Source organism: Buteo buteo, chromosome 2, assembly GCF_964188355.1.
Source record: "Buteo buteo chromosome 2, bButBut1.hap1.1, whole genome shotgun sequence".
NCBI lineage: Eukaryota > Metazoa > Chordata > Aves > Accipitriformes > Accipitridae > Buteo > Buteo buteo.
This window is the reverse complement of record NC_134172.1, coordinates 5,502,867-5,521,670: the sequence shown is the minus strand read 5'-3', so window position 1 is coordinate 5,521,670 and position 18,804 is coordinate 5,502,867. Positions and strand designations below refer to the sequence as shown.

Genomic DNA, 18,804 nt, shown 5'->3' with positions numbered 1-18,804 from the left:
AAAACTTTTTCATGTACAGCTCCATTGTGAAAGGAAGGATTGTTCTGCTCTAGATTTAAGCGGGTTGTGCTCTCTAGTTTTCTAGCCTTTTCCTTGGAAGTTAAGTATGTAGAACAATCTATATTGGCATTAAAGCTGTTTTCATAATATTCAGTTAGAATTTTCGTTTTATTAAAAAAAAACCCAAAAGAAGCCCATCTAACGTCTGCCGGCTTTGCACACTGAACAGCATCATAAACAAGAGTGTCCCTGTCTCTTCTGTAGCGCATCACTGGTGAACAGCCACCTGCTGTTACTGCCACTAAAAAGTCAGATTGCTTTTTTTCAAATGAGAGTGGGAAGTCTTGGCATCGCTGTCTGCCTTTGTATCTCATGGAGGATGTTGTGCTTTAAAGTGGAATGCAGTCTAACCCTACTGTACCAAGTCAGTACGTGCCTCTGAGTGCATTTGGATAAAATTAGCCTCGCTGGCTTGGGATCAGACGTTGCTTTTAATTTCCAGTCTGTGTAGAAAGAAAATAAGGAGAAAGGGACTACAAAGCCATTGCTTGGGTTTAGAGGAACAAGTATTGGAAAGAAACTAGATAAGGACCTGTTGTTTTCCCTGTGGCACACCAATACAGGAAATTGGTGTAGCGCCTCAGCTGTAGATCAGCATTACCCTGATGACGTGAGTGGAATTATCCTGATAGGCCCTAGCAAGACATGCTGGAGGATCCTCCTGATTTGTCAAGCTTTAGATTGGGGTCAGTGATGGGGTTGCAGTTAAACTCACTACATAATTTTCTTGCTTACAGCTCACCTGCAAAAGCTTATGTCTGACAAGAAGTGCACAGCAGAGAAAAAGGCAGAAATGGAAAATGTTCTAACACAGGTAGGTGCCTGCATGGGCATGTGTATGCTTCAGGGATGTGTGTGTAACAGAGGAGGTGCGATGCACCAGGTCCAGAGGAAATGTGTCTTGAAACATGCTCAGAAGTCTTTACCTCAGAGATACTTGTAGGTTGTACATGCTCCTAAATACGGAAAACTTACTGGTTAACAAATACCGTAAACTTGCTGGTTAATTGCATCTCCCTCCTTCTGCTGCTTTGGAGAGTTATTGCTATTATATTAGTCTCTTAAATGTTGGATTGGTAGGGCTGAAGCTCTGTCCTTGGATCTGGTCTGCTCTGTTCCACTTCCCATCCTGGCAAAAAGACTGTTTCTTCTGAGTCCCCCCTTTACCTTTGTAAATCCCTCACTGCAGGATTATGATACAAAGGAACAGAGATGGGTAAGAAGTTTTGTCAGGGTTTTTCTGAATGACCTTAGCACTGAATTGGTATGTTTTAAAGCTATCTCGGGTTTGAAGAACTTGAGATTTGTTCCGCTGTCTGTAGCACCCTGCACAGTTTTTTCCTGTGTTTACCGTGAGAAGAGTTGGTGCTCTTGGCTGACATTCCTGAGCAGCTGTACAGACACTTGCCTTTATTTTTTCATTTGTTTTTCTTACTTTGTTTTTAATGTTTTTTCTCATGACTTCTAAGATAAATGCTTCCAGAGCCATGCATAGAATGAACGTTTCCTTCCAGAAAGAGCAATTTTTTTTGTTTCAGTGTATTGCATCACTAAGCAGCTGTCACTAGGTTTTCCACACCACAACACTGAACTTTGACCGTACTTCAGGGGAATCTCTGTATTAATAAAAGCTTTTTATCCCCTCTCTTGAGTTTTCTCTGATACATGAAGGATCGTGACAATTAATGCTAGAAGCAGCTCATTTGATTTTAAACTTGAGTGTTAAATTATTGCTGTACGTTCAGTATAGATCCTTTATGGTACTTAAGTCTAGAAACTACATCTAAATGTACGTATGCAAAACGCTAGTACATAAATGCACAAAACAATGCCAGAAGTCACAGCTCTTGTGCGGTTAAGTTGCAGTTAGATCTCTGGTTCTACTAGTGCTTGATTCCCATCTTCCAGAGAGAGGGGAAGGAAGGTGCCTGGAAGGGGCTGACATTATCCCACTTGTGAAAGCGTCCAGTCATTACCAAATTGTTTCCGGACCAAATGGAAAAATCTTTCACCAAGAAGCCCAGTGCTGCAGATTTGCTCTATTTAACTAAAATGCAGAATAGCTCTGAAAGAGAGCATCTAATGCATAGCTTGAATATTGTGTTTCATGCAGCAGAAGAAAGAGAAATGAATGAAGACAAAGCCCTGCAGAAATTTTAGCTTCCTCCTCTGTCATTGCTGTATTTTTTTCGTTCCCAACACACTGTTCCCCATGTTTTTAGCTGAAACTGTTAAAAAGAAGCTACTAGTGGGTGGTGATGCAGTCCCAATGACTTTTCTTCTGCTTTACGCCCACTCTTATGCTCAGTGCTTGCATTTCTATCTAGCCTTCAGACTTTCTGTGGTATGACTGAGTTGTGGACCTATATTACTAATATGGGTTTGCAGTTGTGCAGTGTATTCTTCTGTCATTGGTTCAAACTTCTAGCTTGCTTGAAGATTTAGGTTAAAGGGGAGTATTTTAGGCAGGTGATTCAGAGCTGTGGGTCATGCTTAGTAAAAGATGGAGAGGACATAATTCATTCCTGTTATCTTGTCTAGTAATTAAAATAATTCTCCTGTGTTTTGAAATTAGTTGGACAATTATGGCCAGCAAGAACTTGCAGATCTCTTTGTGAACTACAACGTGAAATCACCTATCACTGGGAATGACCTGTCCCCTCCTGTTTCTTTCAATCTGATGTTCAAGACCTCCATTGGGCCTGGAGGAAACATGCCTGGGTAGGTGCTAATCTCATTCTGCTCACACTTTCCCTTCTTCATAGATCACTTGGAATAAAAATTAAGTCTCAACAATTTTTTCTTGAGTAGCTTTCCCCTGCTTTTCAGTTTGGGTCTTCTCTGGCAGGTTAGCATTCCTTGTACTCTTGGTGAAAGGTAGGAGAAACAAGGAGCTGTTGCAGAATTACGAAAATACTTGAAGCAGCTAGATTATGTGGATCACAGCTATACCCTAACATAGCTTGGAGTAGTTTCCATAAAGCCAATTAATGCTGGATCCGCAATTGTCAGCGACTTCATGGTTATAGAGAACCTGCTTCAGCATACCTGTTTCAGGATAAAGTTACTCAGCTGGGTGATCCACTCATAGCATCATTTGCCAGGTGTTTGTAGTTAGTGTGTGAGAATGTAGAGGCTGTTGTCTTGACTTGGGGTCTTGAAACTAAAACTGAAACCTCCACCGAAGAGTGGAGAATATGATACTTGCATATGCTCTGGGATGGGATCAGAGATACGTCGCATGTGTTCTCCAGTGTAGTAGATGAAATAGTCTGTGTAGGTGGTATTCTTTGTGGCAGTCTCAAGTTGCTGTAGGGGTTGTAGAGGCCTTACACTAAAGCCACTTCACAGTTTGTGTAACAGCAGAGGTACAGTCATGGTTTGCCTGCAAAATCCGCGTTTGTTAGCAGCCTGGTACAGCTCATGCCTACATAGGAAAGGCAAGGAGGCTGCGTTCCCTGTGATCTCCTTGTTGTCACTGGCCTCTGTATTTAATTCAAACACCTTTTTCCGTTCCGTGCTTGCATCTCAAAAGCAGCCAAGCCATCCAGTTTACTTTTGGGAGTAACTGTGGAGTGCTGTGTTTGGGCTGCAGCCGATGTTTGGTTTTTTTCCTCTCACTCTATTGCTTCATTGTTTTGTATCTGGAGTTAAAAGACTCAAGAGAAAAAGTACCACCTTTAAGTTTTGTAGTAACTGTGTTTTTCTTTTCTCACTGCTTTCCGCACCCTTTTATCTTCCTGATTTTGCCTCTCCACCGTCTCCTTTCAGCTATCTGAGGCCAGAAACTGCACAGGGAATATTCCTCAACTTCAAACGTCTTCTGGAGTTTAACCAAGGCAAACTGCCTTTTGCTGCTGCCCAGATTGGAAATTCCTTCAGAAATGAAATCTCACCCCGCTCCGGCCTTATCAGAGTGAGGTACTGCAAATTTCCTCTTTCAACAGAAGGGTACCTGGGAGCAGGTAGCACCTTCCTTTTGTTCCAGTGTTTGTACATGATTGTTTCACTTTAGTGCTTTCTCCCAGAGGACTCCTGATAATGTGCCTGGTGGGTCTTGGGGTTCATGGGCGAACGTATATAGTTAAGGTTTTAACTACAGAATTCTATCTAAGCCTGGCTGGTAAGAAGTAGGATTTCTGAAATAGCTGTTTTATTAGAAATGCCTAGATTAAACTGGGTTTTACTAACAAAATGTGGCTTCCATCATAATCTAAATGGATCACATTAAAGGTAGCTGTGTTCTCTACAGGTTGTGCAGCTTTGCTTGTTTAATTATGTTCATGCACTTTACTTGAAAACTGAAATCTGGAATCAAAATGCGATTGACTTTGCAGCAGTATTTCCTTGTCTCAGTTCTGCAGGTTCTGCAGCTTACTGCAGAGAGGAAGTTGTAAGATAACATGACTTGGGACATGTGTTTCTGTCCCAAGATCAGTCAAGGAGGAAAGCTCAGGGTTATTGAGAATTACTTTAAAAGCTTTCTATCTCAGGATAAAAGTGATTATTGCATTTCATTAAGGATAATCTCTATTTTAACTGAACTATTTTGAACAGAAGTCTCTTCTGTCTAATTTGGAACAAGAGCTGCCATGCACAGTCAGTGTGGTTCTGCCATGTAACAGGCTGTCTGTATTGTAAACTTGGTAATTGATTAATATGGTGCCATAAATGTCACTGAGAGGCAGTGGAATCGTTAGCACTAAGGCAACTCTTCAGAATTTTCTCAGTCCTCCTGTTCTCTCTTGCACATCTGGAAATGAGAACTTTTCTCATTGAAATACATTTTCAGTCAAATATAAATTATACGCTTGTGGCACATTTATTGGAGACTGCGTTATTATGCTATCATAGCAGATTACATCCTGATGCCTGTGATTTAAAGTTAACGATCACCTAGAGCTTTTTTTAAAGGTTCTTGGTAACAAGCTAATTCAATGTAAAGTGATTTCAAGCAGGAAGGCTAAGAATCAATGCATGAATATAGATGTATTAAAGCCAAATTCTTAGAATGTACACCATTGCTGAATGTAGCAGTATCATTGTCTTCAAGAAATCATCACCTCACCTGGCTATTTTGAGCACCTCTGATATGAGTTAAGGCTACTGAATTAATGAGCAGATTAGTCTTCCTTCACCCTGTAGGAAATGTATACTTCTAACATGGGCATCACAGCAGTCTGGAAAAACTCCAGAGACTTCTGGAAGCATTTCTAAAGGTGGTATTCTCTGCTCTGAATCACAGTGGTGATAACCATGGCATGGAGATCTCTAGACGCATTTGTAGAAAATTTTATTAGGAATTTGAAGGTAGAACTAAATCCAGTGTCAAGACTGGTTCATGCTCCAGTCTATACGCTGTCTTGGCTCTGGGTTTGCACACGTTTTGAAACTGCTGACTTGCTTGTGAGAGGCTAAAGCATAATCATTTATTAGAAGGGCTGTGGCTAACACATAAAATATTTAATACACATGCTTGTTTGTGTTTCCATTAGGGAATTCACCATGGCAGAAATCGAGCACTTTGTGGATCCCAGTGAGAAAAATCACCCCAAGTTTCAGAATGTGGCAGACCTCAACATCCTCCTGTACTCTTCCAAGGCCCAGGTCAGCGGGCAGTCCGCCCATATAATGAGGCTGGGAGATGCTGTCCAACAGGTAACGTTCCTCTTGCAAGCACGTGGAGCTTGCTCTTTCGAATATTGCTCTCATGACTAAATTACAAACTATTGTGTTGGTGCCAGCTGGGGTTTGCTCCCAGATTTAAGTCAGTTCTCTTCAGTGAATCAGTGTGATTGAGCCAAGCCTGGCCCTTGTTATCAGTAATGAAAGCTGCTGGTGGTGCTGGGATAGTGGTTAGAGGTTAAGCTTCACACTTAGCTAATGGGAGAGGAACAGTTAGGAATACCAGTATCTGCCAAAAGCTCAGCAGTGACTGGGAATCTAATAGTCAGCTGCTGACCCCCATCAGTATGTGGCTTGCATGTTGGGGTTTCACGACCTGATGCTCCATGCATGCAAATCACGAATGAGTAGGTTTATCAACCCCCTTCCTCCAACCCCCCCAAACCACCAAATAAAACCCCACCAAAATACCAGCCCCCCAACCTACTCCCCCCTCTCCCCCCCAAACAAAACAACAACAACAAAAAGAACACCACCCCCCTGTTGTATTGCAACTGTGAACTGTAGGGTACAGCTGTTGTGGGGTCCTGAGCCATAACTGCAATTCCCATGCACTCTTGTAATACCAGTGACTGCACTGTTGCATACAGCAGGGTATTTTCAAGTAGGTGATCTTCAGAGACAGTGATGAGTCCTAGAGTAATAATAACTTACTATTTTCTTCAGATGGGGATACTCCCAGTGGTACTAGGTGAATTTGAAAAGATGTAATAGTTTCAGGAGAGACATAGTACTTTATCACAGGCAGCTGCAAGAAGTTCTGTGTGTAATGTGTCAAGTTGTCTGCAGAAGTACCACAAATCATTACTTTGTTTCCTTAGGAATTAATGTCTATGTGTTTTTTTTTTTTTTTCTTTCTGCTTTTTCCCTTTCCAGGGTGTGATCAATAACTCCGTTCTCGGTTACTTCATTGGCAGAATCTACCTCTTCCTTACAAAGGTCGGTGTATCCCCAGAGAAGCTGCGCTTCCGACAGCATATGGAGAATGAGATGGCTCATTATGCCTGTGACTGCTGGGATGCAGAGTCCAAAACATCATATGTAAGTTGGAAAGCAAAACAGCAAATGGCACTCCTTGTCAGATCTGTTGATAGTGCAGGAAGGGGCTCCGTTTTATTTTTTGGGTTTTTAAGACCAGGGCTATGAATCTGATGTTTCTGTCCAGCCCCACGTTGGTATGAACACAGTTACTACAGTGGAAATATTCTGAATCCAGGACTAAGGGGATGGGTCAGGTCCCTGCAGTGGACTTGCACAAAGTTTTTGAACTGTTCATGCTTGTTTGTAGGTCCATGCTTCAGACTCCTTTGCTGGAGCCTGAAGTTGCCTGGGGATTTTTTGCAGGTTGAATTTCATCTGGAATAAAAGGAATCCAAGTCCTGGTGCTTTCCAAAGACTATAACCCCTGTAACAGCAGTGGGGAAGGATTTATTTTGCTGGAGGTGTTATTCCAGGGCAGATTCCTTCCTGCTAGAATGCTTGCTTTTCCTTTCCCACTTCCAAGCTGTGAGAAATGAGAGTTCACTTCTGCCAGTTCAGACAGCTGGTGCTGGGAGAGAAATTTCCCGAGGACTTTTTGTCTTCCTGCTGAGTCACTAAGAGCTTTTCAGTTTGGGCCTCGTTGGGTGCTTTGTTTTTCTCATATATTGTTGGCTTGATTTTGAAAAATGTATCTTTTTTTCTTTCAGGTAAACCAGCAGTAGGTAGTTAGGGGCAAGGCTCTTAGACTCATTTTAGATTCTCTTGGAGAGCTTTCATCCTCTTCAGTAAGTCTCAGCCAAGTGTATCAGTTGGAATGACAGTTTCAAAAGAAATCTATTAGAAAGTGTAGTAACTAGACTGTATTGATTATGAACTTATTCCCCTCTTCAAGGGTACAGAATCTAATTTTTAGGTAGAATCTGAGTTTAAAAAAAAAAAAGTTATTTCATTATTTTTCCCTTGTGTGTAGTGAAGCAAATGTTCTTCTGCCCTGTTACCCTTTCCAAGAAGTCCAGAGTATGTGCAAATTCCTGAAAATATCTAGAGAACTCTGTGTGGTCTAGTTCCCATAAAGGATTGAAACATTGAAGGGATTTTGCTGAGTTCTATGGGGCTAGCCTGTGACATTGCAGTGACCCATATATGGGTAGACCCCATCCATGGGCCTGACCAGTTTGATAGCCAAACTGGTAGCGTGCTCAGCCCAAAGGTGTCCACACAGGGAATGGGTCAAGGCTTCAGATGGTTCAGCCAGCCTTATTTATGGGGAGGAAGAACCTCCTACAACCTAGGGGTGAGGAGCTTGTGTGTGGAGTACTGTTTGTCTGTGTGTTTTTTGTGGGCTTTTTCTCTCTTTCTCTTAAGGAGCTGAAACAGGCTTATCACTGGTGATGTTTCATTACAGCTAGTTAGAGGAATAGCAGCCATTAAATTCCACCAAACTTAAGATGAGAAAAAAAAAATACCTGCAGCTTGGATGAGTGATTTGTCTTCATGTAGAAAAGCCCTGTAGAAACGATTGAAGGAATGACTTCCTCTGAACGTAGATAGCTGACTTCCATATGTTCATAGTTTCTCTTTCCAGCCAGCCCAAAACAGGCTGGACATGTGTGGGCCACACCATGTAAATAAGATTAATAAACTTTGCAAGCCTTGTCATGGATCAGGACAACACTCACAGAGCAGTATGTCCAACAGCCTAACCCAGAGGCAAAGATGGCATGACAAAACCACCTTGTGAGCTAGACTTATGCTTTGATTTGTCACTTAACTCTGCCCAAAAATGTTTATACCAACTTGCAGCACTCAGTAGTATGAACTTAACTGCACCGAATGGTTTAAAATCCATGCTATAAAGTTATTACATAAACCTTCTGAGAAGTAGTTGTAGTACCCTAATGGTTTAATTTGTGTAAAAATTCCCCAAGATTTTCTGGAACACCATGGTTTTTCCAGCACAGGGTCCTGACACCCTGCTATATCACTGCAGACTGGAAAACCACATAGCATCTGGCTGCCTGCAAGGCCATGCTGGTGTGACAGAGTGAATGAAAAGCAGCTGATGTGCCTTTTCCTATATGGGATTGCCTTTTAGAAAATCCAGGCGGTGGCTGTATTTGCTGCAACTGTTGGAAGTCTTCATCAATTCTGTATGTGTGAATGGTGTTTTGAGATTCCTCCTTGCTATACATGCTGAAATGTTGAAAGAAGTTCTTCCCTTGCATAAAATCTGTGTCTTACTAGCTCGGAAGCCAGGCTTCTGGCCACTCTAGTGTGGCTGGTTGCCTACTGTCTATTCCATACTTGCAGAGTGGTAAAGCCCCGAAGGCATGATGTCTCATGTGCCTATAGCATGTGAGTGATAAGACCGTGTCCTCTGGCCTCAGCCCCAAGCTGTTGGCACAGTGCTGTGTTCTGCCAAGCCATGTGGAAAACCTGGCCGTGAACACAGGCACTGGTTAGATAACTGATCGTTTCCTCTGGAAACAAATGGAATCATTCAAATGAAGGAGCAACTAGTGAGTGAGAGCTGCTTATTGTAACAGAGTTAATTATGTAGAAAAAACAGTCATGGGAGCAGGGAGGGCTTAAGGGTGAATAAACATATTTGATGGTTAAGTGGACAAAAAAGTGAGTTGGTGAAAGCTTCCACTTTGTTTTTTTCAGGGTTGGATTGAGATCGTTGGCTGTGCTGATCGTTCCTGCTATGACCTCTCCTGCCATGCCCGGGCCACCAAAGTTCCTCTTATAGCTGAGAAGCCTCTCAAAGAACCTATATCCTTTCACAATAGACCAGATTCTCTTGAAATGAAAAGTGATTTGACAGTGAGATGTCTTGGAGAGCTGTGCAGCTCTATTTTAAGTTACAACTGTAAATTTAACAGGGAAACCTAGAGCTACAGAGCAGTGTGACTTGGGGAAGTAACCTGCAAAGAATTGAGCATGTGGATGACTACTCAGGTGGGAAAAGGGGATTTACTATTGTGCTTGGATTCTTCTAGCTTAATGCTAGGCTCTCTTTTGACTGTGAGGCATGGTTTCAATGTGAATGTGGGTTTACTATCCCAGGTTGCTCCATGTCATTCCATGGTTCTCCTGCTGGCTGTACTTGCAAAAAAAGTTGTATTCTTTCAAAATTTGTGACCTTCTGCCCTTCAGTATTTTTTATTGTTCCTTTCGTCTTGGAGGGAAATTCCTTAATCCAGTAGCAGAGGAGATTTCTTTGTGTTGCGTAGCAACTGGCTTTGACATAGCAAAAGAACCAGGCCTTGCTTTCTGTCATCTCAGACTCCTTAACTGCCTTGTACAGAACAGTCAACATTGTTCAGTTTGAGGCAAATAAGGGAGCCATTGGCAAAGCATATAAGAAGGATGCAAAGGTGGTGATGGAATACCTTTCCACATGTGACGAGTGTTACGTCACTGAGATGGAGCAGCTGCTCAATGACAAAGGGTGAGATGGCTGTGTGTGCATGGTATCCTTCTCTGACACCTCTGATGAGGGTTCCCAAAGTGCTGCTGGATTAATTTGAGCCACCTGAAACCAGCTTCCTCATGAGAGTAGGCTAAATGGGTCATCTGAAATGTTTTAGTGCTGTCCCTTCTGCCGAGTCATTGCTGGTCATCAACAAACATATCTTTTGATATAGGCATGTAAATGTGTAACCATGGTATTCAAATATTTGTTTATTTGCCTGGGAATGAGCTTCTGGCTTTAGCAGGACCATCCCATAAGAGAGACACCTCAGTGAAATGGGAAGTGTTTATCAGCTTCCCTACTGTGGTTTGAGAGTTGACCAGGGATGGCAGATGGTTTTGAACTTAATTTTAAAATCAATCAAATAATTCTGTGAGTGATGGAACAAAATAGTTAAATGAGAACCAAAACTTGTGTGAGTATCCTCCAATGTTTGTTGATATGCTTTAGGACCTGTTTCAGCCTTTGATCTACTGGGGCAGCAATTTGTATGTTTTTCCTCGACCTGTCTGCCTGTATTCCTAACACATGCAGGAATTGAAAATGTAAGAGATCTCTACAGTTGTCAAATTTGGCTGAAGCAGGCCAACAGCTGTATATGTTATGAGAAGGCTAATGGTGCAATAATAAAAAATAAACTTTTATTTCCTGCTTGAAATGGTACAAGATGTAGGATCAATGACTACATTGCAGAATGGTAATGTTTACATCTTCTTTGTTTGTTTGTTTTTCTTTTTTTTTTTCCCTGAGCTAAGATTTATTTCTTTTACATATCTATGAATGTGAAAGTGTAGAAAAACCAGTAGCACTCAAAATGGGGAGAGAAACTGTTGCAGAATATGGTGATGTGTACACGCATCCAAATCAGAAGAAAGTGAACATAGTTCATCCAGAACCCCACTGAAATGATTCAATAGATGAGTTACAGGCAGTATCCTGGGTTTGAATTGATAGTGGACTGCAAATCATGACTGTGTTTAAACTCAGCATCCAGTTGTAGCTGCATTCAGAGCAAAACCTTTATAAGCTTCAGCCCATTTGGTATTGAGTCCAAATGCAGGCAATTAGTGCACACTTCTTAAACATGTTGGGTTTTATATTATGTGATCTGAATGCTTCAGCAAGGAGGGTACCGTTGCTGAGTACATGTTGACAGTGTCAGTATGTTAGACCTGCCTTTCATATGGCCATGTTTGTGTAAATCCATGATGCGAAGTCCTCGGGTTTACAGTGACAGTTTTCTGTTAGGACACGTAGTAATAAAGACATTTGCTTCCCATAAGTGGGGTAGGTCAATAGAGTCTAAGGTCTCCTCAGCAAGGAGTGTGCGCTAGTTGCAAGTTAGCAAGGAGCGAGAGGAAGTAGTTAAAGGACCGTAATATCAAAAACTTTAGAAATAATCAATAAACTAACTGTGCTGTATCCTCCCCTTTGTTTGGTATCTGTGAAAATGCAGGGTACCTTCTGACACAAGTCAGTTTTCATGAGAAGTCGATGCACTTGACAAGATGTACAGTCTGCAGCAAGTGCCTGTTTTGTGTGCCTCCCTCTTTTTTTTCTTTTGGTGTATATGGTTCATCCTGAGATTCTTCCATTTCCTAATTGCATTTGCTTCAGGCTGTTAACCACAACTAAGTTCGCTGTGATTATGAAAATGGTTGCTTTTAATGTAGATGTAGTAATTTTATTATTAACATGAATTTCTTTTAATGGGTATGCCACATGTTTCTTTGATCTCTGGGGTTTGCCCTGTCTTCTCTTGCCCTATTCCTAAAGTCAGCCAACCAATGCAATTAAAGAAATAAAAGCTACAGTAAGAAATAAACAAGTTATAAGTGACTTCTTTTTCCTTTGCAGGGAATTCACTGTTGAAACTGAAGGGAAAACTTTTAAATTAACAAAGGACATGGTTACTGTGAAGAGATTTCAGAAAACGTTACATGGTAAATTTGTATCTTTGTTGTTTGATCATCAAAAATAAGAGGCAGATCAGGATACACTTTGAATGTGAACTTTATTAGTTGGATTGTCCTGTTAGTATTGTACCATGGCACAGGAAAAATGCCAAATGTTATTTCCTTGAAATTTGACGATTTGAGAGTTGGAAAGCTTTCACACAGCAGTGGGATTTCAGTGACCATTGGTGCAGGCCTGTCTGCCCGCTTCTCTCCTGGTCTGTTCAGTAACCCATTTAATAGACTTTGAGTGGTGTATTATATTCATGCTGCTTCAATTGCATGTTCTGGGATTTGTAAGGTCCCATGTGGTGCTAAGAACCAGCTGCTGTAGTGATGGAGGAGCTGGGGAAGGTGCACCAGCTTTGGGAGCTTTAATCTTCAAGTCCGTTGCAGTGTAGCAGATGGGTTGTGGCAGTCTGTTGGTTAAGGGCTATGGCCAGATCTCCTGTGCTCAGAGCTCCTGTTGTCACTCTGCTGCCTGGAGCCAAGTCTTCCAGCATCTGCCAGCTCACCGGGCTGCCGTCCTGACCAGACTCTTTAAGCTGACAAGTCCAGTCAGTTCCCCTGGTAGTTGATGATCACACATCAGCTTTGGTCAGTGACTGCATCTCCACAGAGCTTTTGTCCTGATATGGTAAATGGGGCTAGAAGGTAACTTTCCAAAATGCATGGATTTAGTTCCTCAAAGAAGTCTTGTCTTTCCAGCCAGCTCTGTAAGCACCTCACCCAAGGTCATTTGGGAAGTCTTTGACAGAGCTGGAGACTGAGGTAGATTTTTCCCCAGTTCATACTGTTAACTAGTGGATCTTCCTACCCTAGGTTGGGACTATGATAAATGCTCCTGGGAAGAAGTAGAATAACTTGTAGCATGCACAGAATATATTTGTTCTTGCAGCTGCTGAGCCTTTGATATGTCCAGGTGTCTTTCAGTCACCGTGTGCTGCTGCTGTGCCAGGCTTTGCTTTGTCACAACTTCGAAGAAGGAATCAGAGTTGTAACTGTTAGGGATTATGGTACTGCTGGGGGCCAGCAAGTAGAACCCCAGTTGCTGGTTTTAAATTTGTACATTTGGCAGTTTGGCTGCTGTCTGCAAGCAGAAGGCAAAGCTTATGGTTTCCCTCTCTCTTGTCTTGAAAACTGGTTGGTCAATGCACAAATAAAACAAGACCATCCTTTTGGGAAGGTAAAGTCCCATCATGAGTTAGGTACTTAATTGAGGATGATTGGCTCTCTAGGCACATAGAGTGGGAGGCGAGTCAGGGTGCAGTGCTGGAGAGCTGGATGCTACCCTTGATTTTCAAAAGCAGCTGATGCCTATAACTGTTGTTTCTTCTCCAGTAGCTATCTGAGCTTTTTCTAAAAAGCTGCGCTGTCTGAGCAGGGCAGCTGTCCACTGAGGTCCTTTCACACACAGAGGGAAGAAGGAGGAAAAAGCCTCTTTGACAGACATGTGGCAACGACTGAGAGAATGATGGGTGTACAATAACATAGCACATAATGTCTTCTGGGAATTTTTGCAAACAGTAACTAGTTGATCCTTGTTCTTTCCCACTCTTGTGATACATTGGAGGGGGATGGAGAAGAGGGAGGGGATGAGCATTGAAGCAGGCAGCTGAACAACTCAAGAATACGGAGAGAGTCTTTGCTAGAATTTGAGTTGGATCTGAAGCTCCATGCTTCTCTGCTCAGTCTGCTGGATACTGAGGCTGTGTCTGTACACTAAACCAAAGTGTGCCAGGGATTGAGCATTACCCTGCCATTATCCAGGCTGTTTAATTGCTAGCGTGTTCCCTGGCGCAGTTTTGGTCTATGCCAAATAGCACTCTCCTAGACAACGCCTGGACATAGTTTGTGGCTTGGTGTGGAGCAGAGACTGTTCCCAGTGAACGGTTTGGATGAGCCTTTGCTCTTGTGAAGGAGAAGAGGGTTTATCTGCATGGATGCAAGTTGTGCTACGCTATTTGCTCTCAGGGCCAGAGAAGTGGCCCTGACTTGTTATTTACAGCCTAAATATATTCTGTACGTGGACTAAGTCCAAATCTCTACTTCAGGTATTTGTATTTAGAGCATGTCTAGCCTTTTATTTCCATGTGCTTTAGCTACATGTAATCAGAACCTCTGAGCACAAAGGCAGCTTCAGTAAACACATCTTTTTTTTGTGTGTAAATTCTTTTTTAATGATGACGTGGGTTCTTTTGTGTTCCAGTGGAAGAAATCATCCCAAATGTAATTGAACCGTCGTTTGGTATTGGGAGGATCATGTACACAGTGTTCGAACACACATTCCACATCCGGGAAGGAGACGAGCAGAGAACGGTGAGCTTTCCTGTTGCTGGGCCTCAGCTTAAACCAGCTGCAAGCATTTGCCTTTCCCTGACATCCAGGGGAAGGGCTAAAATAAGACTGCACAATACACAGTAGAGATGGGAAAACCCAGGTGGGCTGTTGAATTGCTGGTTTTGCCAGCTTACGTGTCATTTATACATGCGCAGTGAGAGCATTCTGGGGCTGTGTGTGCATGAGGCTCTCGCAATTACTGGCAAGGGGGCAAGAAATTCCTCCTGGATTCACACTTTGCAATGTCCCATGGCTCAGAGAAAGGCATCTCTTCAGTGTTTTATTTCCTCTCTCTTTGCTGCTTTTCCTGGAATCATAGTTCTGTGCAGCAAGATGGACAATAGACTAACTGTGTCCTCAGTCCCCCATGAAATTCAGCCTTCTCTGATTCTGGGCACCCCTAAAATCTTGGCCTGAAACTTTGCTGTAGCAGGGGCCAGAGGAGAGTGTGTGTTACAGAGCACCAGCCTGTTGCAGCCAGTGCCCAAACTGTGATGCTCTGCACCATTGCTGGTGGCCCATGGGAAGCTGGCTGTAAACTCGATGCTGGTTCTAGTTCGTTGTTTCTGGCTGCTAGACTGTGTTTATAGAAAAGAAAAATAACAGTCTCTGGTTGCCACAGGATGTGATACAGTTATGAGTGGGGGGAACAGGATTCAGGAGCCCAGAGTTAGGACACACTTGATGTTCAATCACAAACTGCTCATGAAGTCTAAAATATCGGACTTAGCTTCCTTCTAGTACCCATTTACTTTCTATATAGCCCGGGCTGCTCTGTATTGTGGTACGTCTCAATTGCATTACTTTTGTACCCTTACAGGCCTTGCTGATTGCCAGGAAAGATATATATTTTTTTTTTTCCCCTTTTCCCCCTTTTGGCATGTTTTTCTTTTCTGAGGGTGTCTGTGGAGGGTTCTGAAAACCTTTGAGCTGCATATGTTCCATGTGTGTGGAGTCTGTGTGGGAATCAAATGGATTTTGGTTTAGACTGTGCATAAGACTAAATCTCCTGGGAAGACCCCTCTACCCTTCATTTTTCTGTAATTCAGATGAGGTTCACTTTCTTCAGGGAAGGCTCTGGTAAACCTCTTTTGGTGGGAGGTAACATTTAGCTGTCAGAAGGGAAGGGGGACTGGAGGGCAGCTGGAGAAAATCAATCTTGCTTCAGTGGTGTGAGGTGTTATTGCTGGGACCCTAAATGCTAATGTCTTACAGAAGGCCAGTGACTCTCCTGGAACAGTCACCCTGCCTCCAACCTCAGTCAGAGCTTATTCTCACCTCCTAAGAATCTGGCCTAACCATTAAACTTGTATTTATTTGTGCTTTTTCTTTTTTTCCTTTAGTTCTTCAGCTTCCCAGCTGTTGTAGCACCGTTCAAATGCTCCGTTCTTCCTCTAAGCCAGAATCAGGAATTCATGCCTTTCGTCAAGGAATTATGTAAGTGTCTTAAGCATTGTGGGTCCAATGGGGATGTGGACTGGGAAGAGAGGTCCCTTCCTCAGTGCTATAGGGAGAAAATAGCATTGGGATAACGTGGCTCTCATGTGCAAAGGGAGAGCCATCAAACTAAAACAGCTGACTTGGTTGGTATTAGTCAGCTTTGGGTATCCATCAAACTCTTCAGTCTAGCCTCAACTCCCTGCCCCTCCCCGTGCTGGTTTACAGTGTAAAAGACTTCTTTTTTTCCTTCTATGTCAAAAAGATATCTTTCCCACTGCTTAGGAGCAGCTGTCAGGAGCAGTGGGGTTTTGTTTTGGGGGTTTTTTTTGTTCGTTTGTTTTTTTGAATAAAGTTCTTTTCTTCACTCTTGTTGGCCACCTAATTTATTGAATTGGTCCCAGAGCTGCTGAGCCTCCAAGCATTTCTGTGAAAATGCCCACTGGTGCCATCTAAAAGTGAGTAAGTGAAGGATAGGAACATAGGCTGCATGTCAGACAGTGCCTTTTGCTGTTGGCATCAGTTCTGCTCGGGACAGACAGTTCTGCTCGCCTCCCCATAATGGACATGCCCTTCCATACGTGTAAAAGGCTGGCGTGTTTTTGAATTAAAGCAGAGTTGTGGGACTGTAATGACAGGTTGAAGAAGTCAGTGACTTTGCTCTTTGGGTGAGAGTTGAGTGATGCAATGTGAAGATCTGTGAGAGTAGCAGTGCACCTGTGGGGTGGGTTTGAGCTTGTAGTCTTGGGAGAGACTGGACCATTGGATCTTCTGTCAAAAAAAAAAAAAAAGGTCTGTTCTGCTGCTTGAGACCAGGACACATGGTGCCTCACTTGAGGTAGTGCCATGAGGATACTGGAGGCCTTTGCTAGGATCATGTTGCCTCCTGAGTATGTAATGAGTCTTGGTGATCCCCCCTTCTCTGCTTCTTGCAGCTGAAGCACTCACCAGGAACGGCATCTCTCACAAGGTGGATGATTCCTCTGGATCCATCGGCCGGCGCTATGCCAGGACTGATGAGATTGGCGTGGCCTTCGGGATCACGATCGACTTTGACACTGTTAACCGGACGCCTCACACCGCCACCCTGAGAGACCGCGACTCGATGCGCCAGATCCGAGCCGAGGTAAAGGGCAGGCAGACGGGCTTGGCTCCTGACAGAGCCGAGTCTGTTTCTTATGGGCTAGGGGAGAGCATTAGCTGCTATTTCTGATCCAGCAATGACTCCGGTCTATTCGGGAGCTGCCTCCAGCTCTCATAGGCAATTTAGCTATTCTGAGAAATCCCCAGGGAAGAGATACTGGTCAAACAGAAGATGCTGGCCCTGCTACTAAAGTGAGGAGAGGCTTTTGTTTTTCTTGGATGCAGAGGTGTTGATCTTAATTGAAAACCATGCCTTGTGGTGATTGCACTGCTCTGTATAGTGCTTCTTTCCAAGTGGAGGCTGCTGATTAAATGCATTTGCTGGGTTGTGTCTGGCTTTCAAAGGCAGGGCTCCTCTGAATCCACAGGCACCAAAAGGCGAAAGATCTTTGCCTGCTACAGGCTGGCTGACAGAGCACAACTCAGACATAACTCCTTAAAGCTTGCTTTCTGCCCATGTTGCCTGTGCAGCACCAGAGAAACTGGTGAACCATTGCCCAAAAGCTATGCCCTAAGCTTGCTCTGCTAGTATGGACATAATACAGAGACTGGAATAGCAAACCTCCCTATGGTGTTCTCATTGCGGGCGAGCAAAACCTGCTCAGAGCTGTGGATGTGTGGCCTTGGCACCTCTGTCATGTCCTTCTCTCCCTGGTCCCCACCAGGAACACAGCTTGGCTCCTGGAGGAGGAGGAGTTAGCGTTCGTCTGCGAGGCTGAGTTGTTCTAGCTCCACTCTGTACAAAAGCACCTGTACTGCTCGGGGCTACTGAGCGGGCTGTGGGTTTGGTTCAGTGTAACAGGCAGTGCCAGTTCCTCAGGGAATCCATCTGTCTCTGTATCACCTGGATGACCTCTCAATGCCAAGCAGCAGAGATGAGACCTTGTTATCCTTCAATTTCTACAGATTTTCTAGTTTCTCTAAGCTGATCCTTTGCACCGTGACAGTATTCTATGAAGAGCAAAGAAAAGGCAACTAGCAGCTTCTTTTGTCCTGGTCTTACAGTAAATAGGGCCTGGCTAAATCTTGGCTTACAGCATCTTTCAGATGTGTGTATTGTTTTCTTTCCCTTCCAAAACTGTAACATAACACTACCAGGGATGAGCCTTGCTGTGGTCTACCCCAGTGACAGTTGCATTTCCCTCAGGGCTCACCCTGAATAACTGAGCAGTCTTTGCTGAGATGACACAGACTGTGATTTAAGATGTCCTCCTAGTTAATGGGTTTTCTCCCCAAAAATAATCTTGCAAGAAGATATCTTGCATCTGTTCTGTTGCTGATGTAAACATTACCCATGTTCCCCAAGTATCCACCAGAGCAACTTGATTCTGATGACTTTGTGTTTCATATGTCTTTGTGATTTTGCCTGCAGATCTCTGAACTTCCTGCCATCATTCGTGACCTGGCAAACGGTTATCTAACTTGGGCTGACGTTGAGGCAAAGTATCCACAATTTGAGGGACAAGAGACTGGCAAAAAGGACACAATAGAGGAATAAAGAAAAGGACCTGAAGTAAAATCCTGTCAAATGTCCACTTTTTACTGTTCATGTTAATATGAAATAAACTTATCGTGTATTATTCAAAGCTGCATTGTTTGTGCACACAGGGACTATTTGTTTTTTTTTTTTTCTCAATTGCTGCCTGAATTTAACTTTAAAACCTGAAATAATTGCAGTCCAAGTTAAAGGTGTTCTGAATAAAAACGCCATTATATATGCCTGCT

The 18,804-nt window shown here is 43.2% G+C and overlaps 1 protein-coding gene across 2 annotated transcripts in view; it reads left to right on the top strand.

Annotated features, from left to right (window-relative positions):
* Positions 1-18,804, top strand: part of GARS1 (glycyl-tRNA synthetase 1) — a 28,782-nt gene extending 9,978 nt beyond the window's left edge. The window contains exons 6-17 of one of the 2 annotated variants that reach the window (XM_075044441.1): positions 798-874; positions 2,636-2,781; positions 3,832-3,981; positions 5,556-5,718; positions 6,622-6,786; positions 9,394-9,506; positions 10,040-10,180; positions 12,062-12,147; positions 14,369-14,478; positions 15,843-15,936; positions 16,872-17,062; positions 18,452-18,804. In XM_075044441.1, coding sequence (XP_074900542.1) covers positions 798-874; positions 2,636-2,781; positions 3,832-3,981; positions 5,556-5,718; positions 6,622-6,786; positions 9,394-9,506; positions 10,040-10,180; positions 12,062-12,147; positions 14,369-14,478; positions 15,843-15,936; positions 16,872-17,062; positions 18,452-18,577 — 1,562 coding nt within the window. In that variant the 3' untranslated portion in view covers positions 18,578-18,804. Of the gene's footprint in view, positions 1-797; positions 875-2,635; positions 2,782-3,831; positions 3,982-5,555; positions 5,719-6,621; positions 6,787-9,393; positions 9,507-10,035; positions 10,181-12,061; positions 12,148-14,368; positions 14,479-15,842; positions 15,937-16,871; positions 17,063-18,451 lie in introns of both variants that reach the window. The other variant, XM_075044433.1, reaches the window with a different exon arrangement.